The sequence below is a fragment of the Echinops telfairi genome, unplaced genomic scaffold (assembly GCF_000313985.2).
Source record: "Echinops telfairi isolate 266 unplaced genomic scaffold, ASM31398v2 ScPeMD7_7459;HRSCAF=8497, whole genome shotgun sequence".
Lineage (NCBI taxonomy): Eukaryota > Metazoa > Chordata > Mammalia > Afrosoricida > Tenrecidae > Echinops > Echinops telfairi.
This window is the reverse complement of record NW_022111359.1, coordinates 8,074,676-8,092,091: the sequence shown is the minus strand read 5'-3', so window position 1 is coordinate 8,092,091 and position 17,416 is coordinate 8,074,676. Positions and strand designations below refer to the sequence as shown.

Here is a 17,416-nt window from a genome sequence, read left to right as displayed (position 1 = left end):
GATAATAATTACAAAATTCGAATATGGTGAAGGGGAGAGTATCAAAGCTAATATTTGGAGCACACAATTTGTAGAAGGCTAAGGAGGACAGTGGGAGCCCAAAGCACATCTGCAGAATTTCCAATCAGACTAAGCCCATGGCAAATCCTCTCTAGCCACAGACTAGACTTCCATAAACTTTACCATCAGGCAGAGAGCATCATCATTTTGATTATGCTGGATCAAACTCGATACTCCACCAACCTTCCTGTAGACCTGACCACAATTTGTTCTGGGTGCAAGTATCTCTTAGATGTTCCATGACACAGATTTCGTCCCTGGCTTCTGGAAGGTTGATAGGGGTCTTTTCCCTCTCACACATTGTTTGCATTTTTGCTTTTATACTATTATGATCTTATCCCTACCACCTTAGTATGATTTGTTTCTCACTGTCTTCTGTTGTGTTTGCCAGATATGAAGCACAGGAGGATTGGAGGTATAATGATAATAACTGATATAAGTTGTTATAGGGAAAACAGGGGTGGGGGATTGGCAATAGCAGGGGAATGGAAATTTAGGGAGTAAATAATGAAGATGGGAGGGAGAAGGTAGCACTAGAACTCATCACGATTGCACAACTCAGTTTAAAGGCGATTTCACCATGGGCGGGGGGAGGGTGGGAATGTGCTAAGATAGATGTGATGCTGAATGTACAATTCCCCTTGATATGATTGAAATGTTCAATTTTATGATACATAAATGTTGTCCCAATAAAAACATTGGGCAGTAAAAGACTTGTTCTTGTTAACTTCCTTTTGAGGGTCAGCATCTTCATCCACCATCATCAAATTTTATTAAAAATGACACAATTATATTTACTCACTGGTTTGATGTGATTGCTGGTTATCCATTGAGCTACAAATTGAAAAGTCAGAAATTTGAACTCAGCATCTGCTTAGAACAATAAAGATGAGGCTTTTTAATAGCACAGAACTTTACAACTACATGAACTGACAGGACCAAGTCTACTAAGTCCTTTAGTATGAATATGAGTAAGAATCAATGAGTAGCAGCTTTTTTCCCCTTCAAGGGCTATAATCTCAGGTACTAATATGATGTTGTAGTTATGTACTTTCATGCCAACTTGACAAGTATAGTATAGGTGGGGAGTTTAGCCTGTCAACCAGGTCACAGCTTGATAACCACCTCAGGAGGTGCAAGTGAGATAAATGGCTCACTGGAGATGCCCCCTCTCTCTCTGCTTCATCATCTTGTTGGCGTGCTACATGGGTGAGACTTGCCAGGGCCTTGTTATGGTTCCACCTTAATTGGATCCACAAGACTCTGCATGCAATGGCCTGTGATCTTCCTGCATTCTGCATCATTGTATGTAGCTGTGTGCGTCTAAAGAGGGATTTATGGACTAGTATCAGACTTATGGTCTTGATTTAGACTGGGCTGGGATGTTTTCTGGACTATCCAAGTGCTCCTGATATAAAGCTCTTTCTTACACATATGTAAGTGTCACTGGATTTCTTTCTCTAGTCAACCAGGCCTAACATATATGCACAAAAGTTAATACAGATGCGTTGAAAAAAATTTAAAACTGGGGAGCATACCAAAATGGAACAGTATTCCAATGTGGTGTATTTCTTCATGGCCTTTAGACTGTTCTTTCAGATGCAGATGTACTATTACCCATAGTACCCACATGGAGAAAACTTACTGTCTTTAGTGGACATATTGTTAATGAATTTTGGGTTGCTCCTTAAATGCTATTTTAACTTTCAATATTTTAGAACCTGTTTATATAACTGATATGTTTAAGGGTTACTGTTAGCTTAATAGAATAAGTTATATTTTCAGAATAGACTAAACCTAGATGATCCTTGTAGGCTTACTTGCAATAGTGTATATTCTTGTAATGTGGAGACTGTGGAAAAAAACAGAAAAAATGAGGAAGCAAAAAATCCACAGTGGAAAGTACACAACATAGTATCAGACACTGTTTCTAATCAGGACAAGGTTTAGACCCCAGCTGTTCTTGTGTTGGAATTTATGTTGTGTCTATTTTCCCATTCCTGTTCCCTAACCCTCTTTAACATAACAGCATCAAGAGGGCTCTTTGAAGGATCTTATAATCCACAGCTAGAGAGTCTCCTGCAACTCATAGCAGCCTTAGAGGGCAGAGTAACACTGTCCCTTTGAGTTTCCATGGCTTTAAATCTTCACTGTAGTATATACCATATTTCTTATCTGATGGAGCAACTAGTGGGCTCAAACCAATGAAATTAAGTTAGCAGCTCATTTTTGTAGGCCCCTTTACCAACAGAGCTCCTTAAAATTCATATAGTAATCATTTTACCCATATCAGGAATTTTTATTTACAGAGGAACATATGAAGGTTTTCATTGTTGATGAGAGAGTGTATTAATGTGTTCTATCTCACACAACACTCTTAGTTTCACATCTAGAGTTTATAATTCATTGCAATGGCCACATAGTCCGCAGAGACAAAATTCATGATTAAAGTGTATATTAAGGAAGTTAACATGTTGCTATGCAAGTGAAAAATGATACAGCTGTTTGGTAAGCAAGAGTTACAAAGATCTTTCTTCGTGGTTAATTAATGTCCCTCACCAATTGTCTGTCAGTTTGCTATCCTGTGGTAGCTTCTGCATTGCTGTGATGTTGGAAGCTAGGACACTGTCATTTCTAAGTCCAGACAGGCTTCCCAAAGGGAACAAGTTTCAGTAGAGCGTCCAGGCTAAGAACAGACAACAAAGAAGAACTCTGCTCCCAGCTTTGGATGAAGAAGCCACAGAAAACGTATGCATGGCTTCGAAGTATTGCCAATGGAAAGTGCAGCCAAAATACTTCTTGGAATTGAGGATGGCTAGACTACCTTTGAGGTTAGAACAAGTTCTAGGAGGGATCAGTCCCTGGTGAAGGACATTAAGATTGACAACCTTCAGGGTTAGTGAAGGAGAGGACAACTGTCAACAAGATGATTTGACACAGTGGCTTTAACCATGGGCTTCATTAGCTTATAGCATCAATTATGCATTTAGTGCAGTCCAAATCTTGTTCGGTCTAGTGTAGAAGGGTAGTCATGATCAAAGGTGACTCAATGGCACCTAACAACGATAAAACACAGCACTGTTATATGGACTCAGATCAACTGGCCTTTTTTATATTGCACCACAGGGTGAAGTGAACCAAGAACTCTTGGCTAGCAGTAGTGCAAAAATTGTGTACATGACCCATGGGCTTTGCAAAAATAATAATAAGTCCAAACATTATGTGTTGATTGGGTTGAGAATATTTTGGGAAACTTATACAATGCTTGTGGGGATATGAAAAGATTCAGCAGCATTATAAAATAATTTGGCTGTTTATCAAATGAATAAATATAGGGTTAACTTTGGACGTAGTGCTTTCATGCCTAGATAAACTTACTGTTTGTAGTTATGACAATATATGTCCACAAAGGATATTATATAGAAATACTTGTTAAAACATTGAAGATTCTTAAGTGCCAATCAGCAGATGCTTGCATAAACAATGTGTGGTAGAGCCATGTGTTGGGATTTTATTCCACTAGAGAAAGGCGTGAAGTGCTGATATAGATCTCTATCAGTATTGTTTGTTCGGGTGTACAGAAGGTAGTTCTGTAACATAGATGGGCCTTGAAAACATTGTGCTAAGTTCAAGAAGCCAAACACAAACGTCCACATATTATAACATTTTATTGACACAGAGACGCAGATTGGGCAAATCTACGTGGACAGTGGGAGAGTGGGGACTAGGTTTGTGGTCAGTGGAGACACGGGAGTGGCTGTAGGTATGGGATTCCTTTTCGGGTGACGAAATGTTCCTGGAGCAGGATCGCGGTTAAGGGTTGTGCAACAGTGAGCATGTTATTAATGCTATTTAACTGGATTCTCATTTTTATTGATGCTAATTTACATTATGTGTATTTTCCCGCAAAAATAATAACTGGCAAAATGAATAAATGATAAGACTTTCAAACCAGTTATAAAAGCAACCAATTTGTTGGGTTGATTGTGGCAAAATACAAATAAGTGTGATAAAACTTATTTCCATGGTGTCATTTCCTTTGTATCATTTCATAGCGACCCTATAGAATGGGGTCAAACTACCTCTGTGAGCTTCCAAGACTATAACTCTTTATAGGAATAGAAAGTCTCATCTTGATCCCACAGAGCAACTGGGATTTTGAACTGTTGCCCTTTCATTTAGAAGCCTAACACTTAACAACAATTACACCAGGAATAGGACATCTACAGGGTGATAGAAAGATGCAGTGACATTTTAAGAAAATACCAGTGTGTTCACAATTCCTATTAGCTGTATAAAATTCAATGAATGAAAGAGCGTCCAAGAAATAATCAAAATGAAATTCAGGCTAGCCATCAGTACTAGAGGCAAGAAGTGTGATGAAACTGGAAGGCAGTTCCATTGGATGCTATGTTGATGTTTTATTTCTTAAGGTAGTAATGAATTTATATTTTGTCATTGGATTTCTATTCTTAAAGAAATAAAGACAAGTTTTGCACACTAACTTTTATATAATGCTCTAATGTGTAAAGTCGAGGAAAGGCCTTTCATAGTCTAGAGTCTATATAAGTTTTACCACAGTCTTCCCATAGAAAAGTCATCTTTCTCAGACTTGTGTACAATACGATTTCAAGTTGAACTTATTAAAAATGATGGTCCCTCGGATGCTCCCCTGGTAACACAATAAGATAAGCACTGGACAGCAAACTGCTAGCATTTTCTGTGGTTCAAACCCATCATACTTCCAATGGGGGCAAGATGAGTTTATCTGGTCCCATAAAGATTTACAGATTTCAAAATAATATATAAAGTCATTAGAGGAGCCGTGGTGGTTCAGTGCTTGCTCATGGAGGTACAAACCACATGAATGACAGTTCCAAACTACCAGCAGCTCTGCAGGAGAAAGGCTTAGCTTTCTACTCCCATAAACAGTTACAGTCTCAGACCCCCACAGGAGGGATGTTATGAGACAGCATTGACTTGATGACAGTGAAATTAGTCACTTCTTTTTGGTTATGTTAATTCATTCAGATTTGGAATCAATCCCATGGCAGTAGAATATGTATATTCTAGGAGATCCTAAAGCATTTGTTCTTGGGGAAAGTAAAAGAAATTGATATATATCTATATATGCTTAGTACTTGAAGATATCTAAGGTACCTGTCCTCTAGAGAGATACTCAATTTAAGTCCCCTATGAAACCTCAAATAGTCTCTGCTTTAAAATAAGTTTTGATAGTGAATTAACTATTAGCTGGAAGTTCCAAAGAGAATCCATTTTTCTGGCAACCACTCATAGACATTCTGTTTTACATCCTAATTACAAACCCCAGATTGTAATATCCTTAATTCCAAGCCATCCCCATCAACTAAACACCTCTACAAAGATGCTTTATTCAATAAATGTAATAGCCACCGTCTATCATGTTAATGATATTCAAAGGTTCCAAAAAATAGGAGGCAGAAATAGTATGCTAGGGACAAACACTTATCCTACAGGAAACATGCATTCTGGTGTCTCTGTAGAACACTATAATAAAAATAAGCCTGAGATAGCCAGGACATCTTCTTTCTGTAGGTATTACATTCTCTCTGTGGTATTATATCTGCATGTGCGATGACTATCTAGTGAATCATGAGAAAAAATACTCCTAGGAGGAAGCCACAATGTTCAAGATTTCTGTTCTATTTTGATTAATGCTCTAAATTTCTTTCAATAGAAAGATGGCTCTTTCATATTTTGAGCAAAGTTGTGTCTGAAAGTCTCTTAAGTATTAATCCCAAAGGCTTCATCATTGAGTTAAAGCAGCTTACTATTACCTAAAATAACTATGAATATATTATTATGCTATTTGATGAAATGAAACCGAGTGTGAATGATGGTGATGCTCAAAAGGGGTTATCACAGCCAGTTCCGAGTAATCAATAAACTATAAGGGATGATACAATCATTACGAGGAAGATGTCCTAACAAAGAGTTTTCTCAAGCTTACCTTTATGTCTTTGTTCCTCAGACTGTAGATGAAAGGATTCATCATTTGGGGCACTACAATGTACATCACTGAGGCTACTGCTGTTTTTCTGGAAGACTCTGTAAATAAAGAATTTATATACACACCCATACCTGTCCCATAGAATACTGAAACAACTGACAGATGAGATCCACAGGTGGAAAAAACTTTATACTTCCCACTGGATGATGGTATCCTCAAAACAGAGGAGACAATTTGGGTGTAAGAGAATATAATCCCAGACAGAGGAACACCCACCAAAATGGAAGCAAAAACATATATGAGGATGTTATTAATGAGGGTACTGGAGCAGGCAATCTTGAGGAGCTGATCAAGTTCACAGAAAAACTGAGTGATTTCCAGATGTGTACAGAAAGACAGATGCAAAATCATCAGACTGTGCAGCAGGGCAACCATTATACTAGTTAGGAAGGAAAGCAGAATCAGCAGGCCACAGAAGCAGGGATTCATGATTATTGTGTACCTCAGTGGGGAACAAATGGCCACATAGCGGTCATAGGACATTGCTGCTAGAAGAAAATTTTCAAAAGCACAAAAAAACAGGACAAAGAAAATCTGGTTGAGGCAGCCTGTAAAAGTGATGGTCGGATTCTGCGTGTGGATGTTCATCAACATCTTTGGGATGGTAGTTGTGCTTACACAGATGTCAGTAAAGGACAGATGGGAGAGAAAGAAGTACATGGGTGTATGCAGGTGGGAGTCAGAGATGACAGCCAAGACAATGAGCAGGTTTCCAAGGACAGTGACCAGGTACATCATCAGGAACAGGCTAAAAATGATGGGCTGAAGTTCTGGATCATCTGTGAGCCCCAGGAGAATGAACTCTGTAATGACCGTGTGGTTTCTGGGTGCTATACTGTTGAAGACTCTGATAAAGAGATCAGGGAAAAAGACAGTTAGATGTGTGTTCCTGGAAAAAAAACAGCAGCAGATCCACTGGACACAGACTCTCTCTTGTGGAAAGGAATAGAAGAATAAAGGGATGTCTACAGCCTACCTTCTGGGTTTGATTTTGGTTCTTCTAAAAAAGAAAAACAACATTTCTGTATAAAAGGACTTGAATGTATAATTTTATTATTATTTCTAATATATTTGTTTATGTGTTCTTTTAAATATTTATGTATTAAAAACAATATGATAAACCTCTGTGGCACCTTGATTAGTAAACCGGAGACTCTAAGTTATTCCTTAGAAATCAAAGACACACATTAGTGATAATACAAAGATATGCTAAGATTGAAGAGGACAAGATGAATATGACAAGCCTTCTTCTTCTACCACAACCAGATTGTTGTTAGGTGACGACAATTCAGTCTCAACTCACAATGACCCATGCACAACAGAAGGAAACACGGTACATTCCTGGGCCATCTTACTAATGACTTGAATCTTGAGCCTGTTGATTTAGTCACTGTTTCAATCTATCTGTGCAACCATAGAGTTCTAGTAAATGTCATGAAATTTTGTTCATGGAATAACTGGGGGATTTCCAGGTCTGAAATGAAAGACAGATTCATCATGGTTTGAAAAGGTTTGGCTGTTGCTCAACTTTAAAATCATCTTGATTTTAGGAACAGAGCAAAAGACAAGATAATTTGTTACTTTTTTGACAGTCATGTAAAGGTACAAAGAAACTTGACCAGAAAAATTATAAACAAAATGTTTCCCAGGGGTGTCCTAGCTCCAATTTTCACCTGCACTTTCTTTATTCGCATGCATGTGTTCTTGGATTTTCCTGTAGCCAAACACCTGGCCCTCTTGCAAAACAGAAATTTATGGACTTTAGGTTACCTGGATGCCATCCTCAAGGATTAATGGCTGACATCTACTCTGGATGTAGAAAAGAGGAGGTCTATCCTCTCGAAAGACAGAGAGTCTGTGTGAAACACTACATTCTTGTGCCAAAAAGATCATCTCTGGCAACATGGTCATTTTTCATCCCTCCTTACAGGGGAAGAAGCCTTTAAGTCTAATATCATACACATGCTATTTGCAGTTTTTGTATCCCTGGAGGATCAATATCCAAAGGTCCTCATTAACCCAACATATGTATTGTCTCTCTTATCCCAGGATGCCATATATCATTAATTCTCTTACCTTTGAGGTCAATTCTTCTTTATTTGACACTCTCTACTTCACGTATGTTATAAACATGGACCCACAATTATTTTCCTGGTGAAAGTGAATCTTTTCTTTTTAGATAACCAAAGAATTCCCTCTTTAACTATGGTCTCAGAAATGAAAATTAAATATTAGGCATGGAAGTACAGTTCAAACATGTGAGCATTTAAAATATAGGTTTGTAAATATTCATCTCTCTCATTGTCACTGAGATGATGCCCACTCATTATAACCCAATAGGCCCATGTAGAAGTTCCCCTGTGAGTTCTGAGACTGCAACTGGAAATTGAAATCCAATAGGATCCAGCAATAACACTTTTACACATATAACCTAAAGAAATAAGAGACATAAAATAAGCTGAGTCATGCTCTCCCATGTTCATAGCAGAACAGTTCACAATAACTATATATGGGAGGCAGCCCAAATACCCAACTGTGGAAGAATCAAAAATAAAGTATGGTACATACACAGAATGAAATACTACGCATCCCTAAAAAACAGCGATGAAATCATGAAATACCACACGACATCAAAGGACCTGGAAAAAATTATGTTGAGTGAAGTAAGTGAATCACAAAAGGACAAATATTGTATGGGTCCATTCCTGTAAGAAGAAACGCCAATTAGACAAATCTTAGGAATCGTTTGCTGAACAAAAGGAGATAAGGCTACCTAATGGCCCTAGACCAAACCTCATCACCCTTTTGTGCACTTCACAGGAGCCAAGGTGAAAGAGGAGACCTCACATTGACAGGGGTCATTTCATTAAGAGTATGGAATTGGGAGATGACCATCCACTTGAGGCCATACAACGTGGAAACAAGCCTGGAGCAAATTGATGGGCCTCCACAGGAATGGAAGGAGAAGCTTTTCGGAAATTCAATCAACACCAAGAGAGGGGACCATCTACATTGGGGAGGACATGCTAATATTTGTTGGTGAGTATCGTGTGCAACTAGGGAAAATTCACCTCATAGCTAGAAGTGATGCTAAACAATAAGTGTAGGGAGCCTAGGGGGACAATAGGCCAGATTTTAATTTACTGGGTGCACACTATGAATATGTTTCCACCCCAACCTTCAGTGAACCACTCCATAGTCTAATCACCATGATGATCATGGAAGCTTGGCCTTGCAAGCAGCATGGCATAATGCAGGGGCTAACCCAAAAGGATTTAACATAGAGGCCCTGCTCTATGCTGAGCCTTGCCTCTAAGCTGCCAGCACCCTTGGAATAAGATTGAGGTACTTGGTAAGGAGAGGAAGCAGAGAGTGGCTGCCACAGCAAGGTGGAAGTGGCAGTTATTGGAACTTGGGGGAACCCGAAGCTCATTGGTGTTTAAAGGAAAGGGACCCAGGATCACCATACATGTAATACCTCTTTGCCCACCTTGCAGTGGCAAAACATGTTCTGATCCATTGAGTAGGGATCTGCACTTGGAAGAATTGTTCCAGGAAGTTCCTCCCTGACATCAGTCCCATTGGGTCAGCAGAAACCAATTTAATGGGAGATCAAACTATACAAGGCAAAAACTCATGTGGAACTACACTCACATAGACTCCTCATACTGACGGTGTCGGGAGTGCTGGGTCATTGGGAAAATTGATGATGATAATAATGTAATAGACTGACACCACAGGGGGTGATGGGAAATGCTCTACTTTTTTTGTTTATATCGGCTTTTGCTCTTCTGCTTGTAGCTTTCATTCTTTCCTTTCCTTCTCCTCTCTCTCTCTCTCTCTCTCTCTCTCTCTCTCTCTCTCTCTCCCCCTCTCTTTCTTTCTTTGATGCTCTGTTCGTTTGGTTGTTGGCTGTCTTATAGTTACTATGGAGACTGTTGATCTTATATGCTTCTGATGTTGTCGTATTAATACCGCCAGAGTAAACCTGAGACAGTCTGCAGGGAGAAACAAATGGAGTCTGGTTCCTACTTAACTCTAGCCCCAATTCAAGAAGAGTTAGCTCTGATAACCTTATCCTGCTTGATACTAACCTTCATAAAATGATCACTGAAGATAAGGGGGCTACAGCAAAATCTGGTGAAGAAAGTAGATGGTGCTCAGCTATCAATCTGAATGGTGTCTGGGTTCCTAAAAGCATGTATTCTGAAAAGCAGCCATCTAAGTAAGGAGTCAACCATGTCCACAAGAAAGAACACACCAGTTTTGTGATCCAAAGATAACAATCACAAAAATTCAAATATGGTGAAGAGGAAGTATCAGAGCTAAAATTTGGAACACCCAATTTGTAGAAGGCTAAGGAGCACAGTGGGAGCACAAAGCACATCTGCAGTTTCTAGTCAGACTAAGCCCTTGGCAGATCCCCTTTAACCCCAGACTAGAATTCCAAACAGCCTTACTATCAGGCCATTGTCAAAATGGTTGTGCTGGATTGAACTCGATACTTGACCAGTTGACCTCCTTGTAGTCTCGACCTCTATTTATTCTGGTTGCAAGTATCTCTTAGATGTTCCATGACAGAAATGTCTTTCCTGGCTCATGGACTGTTTATAGGGGTCTTCTCCATCACATACATTGTTTGCATTTTTGCTTTTCTACTATTAGGATCTTATCATACCACCTTAGTATGATTTGTTTCTCATTGTCTTCTGTTGGGTTTGCCAGATGTGAAGCAGAGACAGAATGGAGGTATAATGATAATAACTGATACAAGGTGTTATAGGGAATGCAGGGGTGGGGGATTGGTGATAGGGAGGGAAAGGAAATTTCAGGAGTAAATAATGAAGGTGGGAGAGGGGAGGGAACACTAGAACTCATCGTGATTGCACAACTTATTTTAAAGGAGATTTAACCATGGGTAGTGGTGGATGAATGCTTTAACATACATGTGCTGAATATACAATTACCCTTGATATGATTGAAATGTTCAATTGTGTGATACATAAATTTTGTCCCAGTAAAAATTTTGGAGAAAAGACTTTTTCTTGGTAAATTCATTCTACGTCTCAGTATCAGCATCGGCTATAATCAAGCTTCAATATCAATAACGCAATTATATTTTCTTATTGGTTTATATTGATACCTGATAGCATTGTTAGTTATCCATTGAGATATTAATTGCAAAGTCAGCAATTTGAATTCAGCATCTGCTTAAAGCAATAATGTGGTGAAGAAAGCTGATGGTGCCCGGCTATCAAAAGATATAGCGTCTGGGGTCTTAAAAGCTTGAAGGTAAACAAGCGGCCATCTAGCTCAGAAGCAACAAAGCCCACATGGAACAACATATCAACCTGTGTGATCACAGGGTGTCGAAGGGATCACTGAAGACAAATGGGTGCATAAGCAAATGTGGCAAAGAAAGCTGATGGTGCCCGGCTATCAAAAAATATAGCGTCTGGGGTCTTAAAAACTTGAAGGTTATTAAGCGGCCATCAAGCTCAGAAGCAACAAAGCCCACATGGAAGAAGCACACCAGCCTAAGCAACCACGAGGTGTCGAAGGGATCAGGTGTAAGGCATCATCAGAACAAAAAATCTTACCATAGTGAATGATGGGGGGAGTGCAGAGTGGAGATCCAAAGGCCATTAGTAGGCCACTGGAGATCTCCTTGCAGAGGGGTCTTGGGGAGGAGATGAGCCAGTCAGGGTGCAATGTAGCGATGATGAGAAATACAACTTTCCTCTAGTTCCTAAATGTTTCCTCCCTGCTCCCACTACCATGACTCGAATTCTATCTTGCAGGACTGGCTAGACCAGAGGATGTACACTGGTACAGATGGGAACTGGAAATACAGGGAATCCGGGACGGATGAGCTCTATAGGACCAGTGGTGTGAGTGGCGAAACAGGGAGGGTAAAGGGAGAATGGGTAGGGAAGAGGGAACCGATTACATGGAACTGTTTGTGACCTCCTCCCTGGGGGACAGACAACCGAAAAGTGGATGAAGGGAGACGTCGGACAGGGCAAGAGATGACAAAATACCCATTTATAAACTATCAAGGGCTCATGTGGGAGGGGGGAGTGGGGAGGGAGGGGAAAAATGAGGACCTAATGTCGGGGGTTTAAATGGAGAGAAAATGTTTTGAGGAACGATGTACAAATGCGCTTTACACAATTGATGTGTGTATGGATTGGGATAACAGTTGTATGAGCCCCTAATAAAATGTTAAAAAAAATGACAGCTACATAAACTGACAGGACCAATTCTACTAAGTCCTTTAGAATGAATATGAATATGAATCAGAATAAATTAATAGCAGCTTTTTTTCCCTTTTGGGGCTTTTTAAGAAAGTTGTTTCAGTGATTGTGAGATATTTCAGCATCATGCGTGGAGAAGCTATTGGAGTTTACTAATACTTCACATAATCCCAGGCACTAATATGATGTGGTAGTTACCTACTTTCATGTCAACTTGATAAGTAAAGTGTAGGTGTAGAGTTTAGCCTGTCAACCAGGTTGCGCAGCCTGATAACCCCTTCAGGAGGTGCAACTGGGATAAAGGCTCACTGGAGGCCACATATCTCTCCTTGCTTCACCTTCCTTCTGGCAAGCTTACTTGACAGAGACCTGTCAGAGCCTTGTGAGGCTTCCACCTCCTTTGTATCTACAATAATCTTCATCCAATGACCTGGGATCGTCCTGCATTCTGCATCGTTGCATGTAGCTGGATGAGTCTGAAGAAGGATTGATGGACTCGTATCGAACTTTTGGCCTTGATTTGGACTGAGCTAGAGTGTCTTCTGAACATTAAATTATTCGTTGATATGAAGCTCTTTCTTACACATATATAAGTCTCACTAGATTTGTTTCTCTAGTCAATCTGGCCTAACACATATGTTTTAAAAATTAATAGACATGCATTCAAAAGGATTTAGGAGCAGGAAGTACAACAAAGTGGAACAGGAATGCTGAATTTGGTGTTTTTCTTCTTGGTCTCGAGATTGGTCTTGCAGATGCAAATGTATTATCACACATAGTATCCACATGAAAAAATCTTATTTTCCTTCTTGGACATGTTGTTAATATATTTAAAATTGAAACATGAGAAAACATGCTTCTTGTAGTATATTAGATGGCTGCTCCCCAAATTCTATTTTTACGTTCAATATTTTGGAGCCTGTTTATATTACTGATATGTTAAAGGGTGACTGCTAGCTTAATTGAATAAGTTATATTTTCAGAGGCGATTAAGCTTATGATCCTGGTAAGTCCACTTGCAATCGTGTATATTCTCGTAATGTGCACACTGTGGAAAACAGGAAAAATGATGAAGCAACAAAACCACAGAGGGACATTTTGAGATCAAAGGGCCACAGTCCATGGACTTGCTGGAGCCAATAGCTCTCCCTGCAGCTGGAAGAGACAATAGTTGTATTCTTCTACAGTCTTCTAAGGAAGCCCACTTTACTAATACTTTTGTTTCTCATTTACATCCAAAGGTCCTCATTATGTCAACACATGGATTGTCTCTTTTATCCCAGGACAGTATATATTATTAATTCTCTTACCTTGTGAGGTCAATTACACGTTATTTGACAACCTCTCCTTGTTTCTGCACTCCTCTAGATCTCATGTGTTATTGAACATGGACCCACATTATTTTCCAGGAGGAAGTCAATCTTTCTTTTTAGATACCAAAGAATTCTCTCTTGATCTATTGTCTCTGAAAATGCAAATTAAATATTATGTACAAAAGTACAGTTAATATGTTTGAGTATTTAGAAAATAAAGTTGTTAATATACATATTTCTCTCATTGTCACTGAGTTGATGCTGACCCATAGTAACCCCATAGGTCCATGTAGAAATTCCCTTGTGAGTTTCTGACACTGCAACTGGAAATTGAAATACAATAGGATCCAGCAATGCCACTATGAGGCATATAACCTAAAGAAATAAGAGCCTTAACACGAGTGGAGTTGTGTTCTCCCATGTTCATAGCAGCACAGTTTACAATAGCTAGATATGGGAAGCAGCCCAAATATCCAACTGTGGAATAGAGGCCCTGCCCAGTGAGCTGAACCCTGCCTCTCAGCTGCCTGCACTTTTGAGATGAGGATTGGGTACTTGGGTAGGAGAGGAGGCAGAGAGTGGCTGCCCCAGCATGGTGGAAGAGGCAATTATTGGACCTTGGAAGAACCCCCAGCTCAGCGAGTGTTTAAAGAAAGGGCCCCAGGATCACCATGCATGTAGTACCTCTATTCCCAACTTGCAGTGGCATTACAGGTTCTGATCCATTGAGCAGGGATCTACATTTGGAAGAATTGTTCCTGGAAGTTCATCCCTGACATCAATCCACATACTTAGGGTTCACAGTCACCGATCTGATGGGAGATCAAACTAGATGAGCCAAAAACTCATGTTATAGCTCACTCACATAGACTCCTCACACTGACGGTGTCTGGAGTGCTGGATCATTGTGACAATTGATGTGATACTAATGTAAAAGACTCATACCACAGGGAGGTGATGGGCAATGTTGTACATTTTGTTTATATGGGTTTTTGCTTTCCTGCTTGTAGCTTTCAGCCTTTCCTCCCTCCCTTTCTTCCATTCTTTCTTTCTTTTGTGTTCTGTTTGTTTGTTGGTTGGTTGTCTCATAGTTGCTATTAATATAGTTGGTCTTATATGCTTCTGATGTTGTCATATTACTACCGCCAAAGTAAACCTGTGATATTCAATTTCCAGGGAGGAAACAAATGGAGTCTGGGTTCCTACTTAACTCTAGCCACAATTCAAGAACAGTTAGTTCTGATAAAAAAGGTCTTGCTTGATACTAACCTTCATGAAATGATCACTGAAGATAAGAATTCTACAGCAAAGTGTGGTGAAAAAAGTAGATGGTGCCCGTCTGTCAATCTGAATAGTGTCTAGGGTCTAAAGGGCATGAACTCTAAAAATCAACCATCTAAGCATAGAGTCAACCATTGCCACAAAAAGAAGCACGCCAGTTTGTGGGATCCAAAGAGAACAATTACAAAATTTGAATATGGAAAAGGGGAACTATCAGTGCTAATATTTGGAACACCCACTTTGCAGAAGGCTGTGGAGCACATCGGCAGTTTCTAGCGAAACTTAACCCATGGCAGATTCCCTCTAACCCTAGACTAGAGTTCCAATTAGCTTTACTATCAGGTCATTGCAATCTTGATTATGCTCGATTGAACTCGATACTTGACCAATTGGCCCTCTTATTGCCCCGACCTCTATTTATTCTGGGTACAAGTATCTCTTAGATGTTCCATGACAGAAAGTTCTTCTCTGGCTCCTGGATTATTGATTGGGGTCTTCTCCCTCTCACACATTGTTTGCATCTCTGCCTTTATACTACTATGATCTTATCCCTACCACCTTAGTATGATTTGTTTCTAGTTGTCTTCTGTTGGGTTTACCAGATGTGAAGCACAGAGGAGTGAAGGTGTTATGAGAATGACTGATACAAGGTGATATAGGGAATACAGGAGTGAGATATTCACAATAGGGAAGGAAAGGGGATTTCAGGAGTCAATAATGACAGTGGGAGGGGGAAGGGAGCACTAGAACTCAACATGATTCCACAACTCATTTTAAAGGTGATTTAACCATGGGTAGTGGTGGGGCAATGCTCTAAGATGGATGTGGTGTTTATTGCACAATTCCCCTTGATATGTTAGAAATGTTCAATTGTATGATACATAAATTTTGTCCCAATAAAAATGCTGAGTGCCTTGTAAGATTGATGTATATGGATTGTGATAAGAGTTGTAGGAGCCCCCAATAAAATGATTAAAAAATAAAAGACTTGCTCTTGGTAAATTCATTCTAAGTTTCAGCATCGCCATTGACTATCATCAAGTTTCATTATCAATATCACAATGGTATTTTCTTATTGGTTTAGATTGCTACCTGATAGAATTGTTGGTTAGCCATTGATTTACTAATTGCAAAGTCAGCAATTTGAATTCAGCATCTGCTCAAGCAATAAAGATGAGGGTTTTTACTCACATAAAAATTTACAACTACATGAACTGACAGGAACAATTCTACTAAGTCCTTTAAAATGAATATGAATATGAATCAATTGAATCGCAGCTTTTTAATTTTCCTTTCTGGACTTTAAAAAAAGTTATTTCAGTGATTGTGAGATATTTCAGCATTCTGTGTGGAGAAGCTATTGGACTTTACTAAGACTTCATATAATCTCAGGTACCAATATGATGTTGCAGTTACGTACTTTCATGTCAACTTGACAAGTAAAGTGTAGGTGGGGAGTTTAAACTATCAACTAGGTCTCAGCCTAATGACTCCTTCAGGAGGTGTAAGTGAGATAAATGTTTCACTGGAGGTCACCTCTCTCTTTTTGCTTCACCTTCCTGTTGGCGAGTTACTTGGCAGAGACCTGCCAGAGCCGTGTGATGCTTCCACCTCTTTTGGATCCACAAGACTCTTCATCGAATCACTTGTGATCTCCCTGCATTCTGCATCATTGCATTCAGCTGTGTGAGTATGAATAGGAATTGATGGACTAGTACAAGACATATGGACTTGATTTGGACTGGGCTGGGTTTTTTTTCTGGACCTTCAATTATTCATGGATATAAAGGTCTTTCGTACACTTATATGAGTCACTGGATTTGTTTCTCTAATCAATCTGGGCTAACACATATGCTAAAAAATTAATAGACGTGCATTCAAAATGATTTAGGAGTAGGGAGTACAGCAAAGAGGGACAGGAGTCCTGAAGGTGGTGTCTTTCTTCTTGGTCTCTAGATTGGTCTTGCAGGTGCAGAGGTACTATCACACATAGTATCCACATGGAGAAAACGTCTTGTCCCTCTTGGACATATTATTAATACATTTAAAATGGAGACATGGGAAAACATGCTTCTTGTAGTATATTAGATGGCTGGTCCCCACATTCTATTTTTACATTCAATATTTTGGAACCTGTTTATATTACTTAAAGGGTGAAAGTGTGATTACTAGCTTAATTTAATAAGTTATATTTTCAGAGGAGATTAAGCCGATAGAACGCTGGTAGGACTACTTGCAATCATGTATATTCTTGTAATGTGGATAGTGTGAAAAACAGGAAAGATTAGGAAGCATCAAAATCACAGAAGGAAATATTGGGATCATAGGGCCACAGTCCATGGACTTGCTGGAGCAGCTCTTCCTGCAGCCAGAAGAGAAAATAGCTCTATTCTTTTCTGGAGTCTTCTAAGGGAGAACCTTCTGCTGACACATTTTTTTCTGATTTACAGACT

At 39.4% G+C, this 17,416-nt stretch overlaps 1 protein-coding gene across 1 annotated transcript; it reads right to left on the bottom strand.

Moving 5' to 3' along the window:
- Positions 1-6,010: 6,010 nt before the first annotated feature.
- On the bottom strand, positions 6,011-16,601 carry LOC101658201 (olfactory receptor 7G2-like). The gene is made up of 2 exons (XM_004714309.1): positions 16,519-16,601; positions 6,011-6,959 (listed from the first exon to the last, which is right to left on the bottom strand). The coding sequence occupies exons 1-2, from the start codon at positions 16,599-16,601 to the stop codon at positions 6,011-6,013; spliced, it is 1,032 nt and encodes a 343-aa protein (XP_004714366.1).
- Between the last annotated feature and the right edge of the window lie 815 nt (positions 16,602-17,416).

Excerpts from the sequence above, each read along its gene's own strand:
- LOC101658201 (XM_004714309.1), bottom strand. The coding sequence starts at position 16,601 with ATGAAGAGTCTTGTGGATCCAAAAGAGGTGGAAGCATCACACGGCTCT. Across the intron at positions 6,960-16,518 it reads AGTAACTCGCCAACAGGAAG|AGTCTTCAACAGTATAGCAC; the intron begins GTGAAGCAAAAA and ends TCTCTTTATCAG.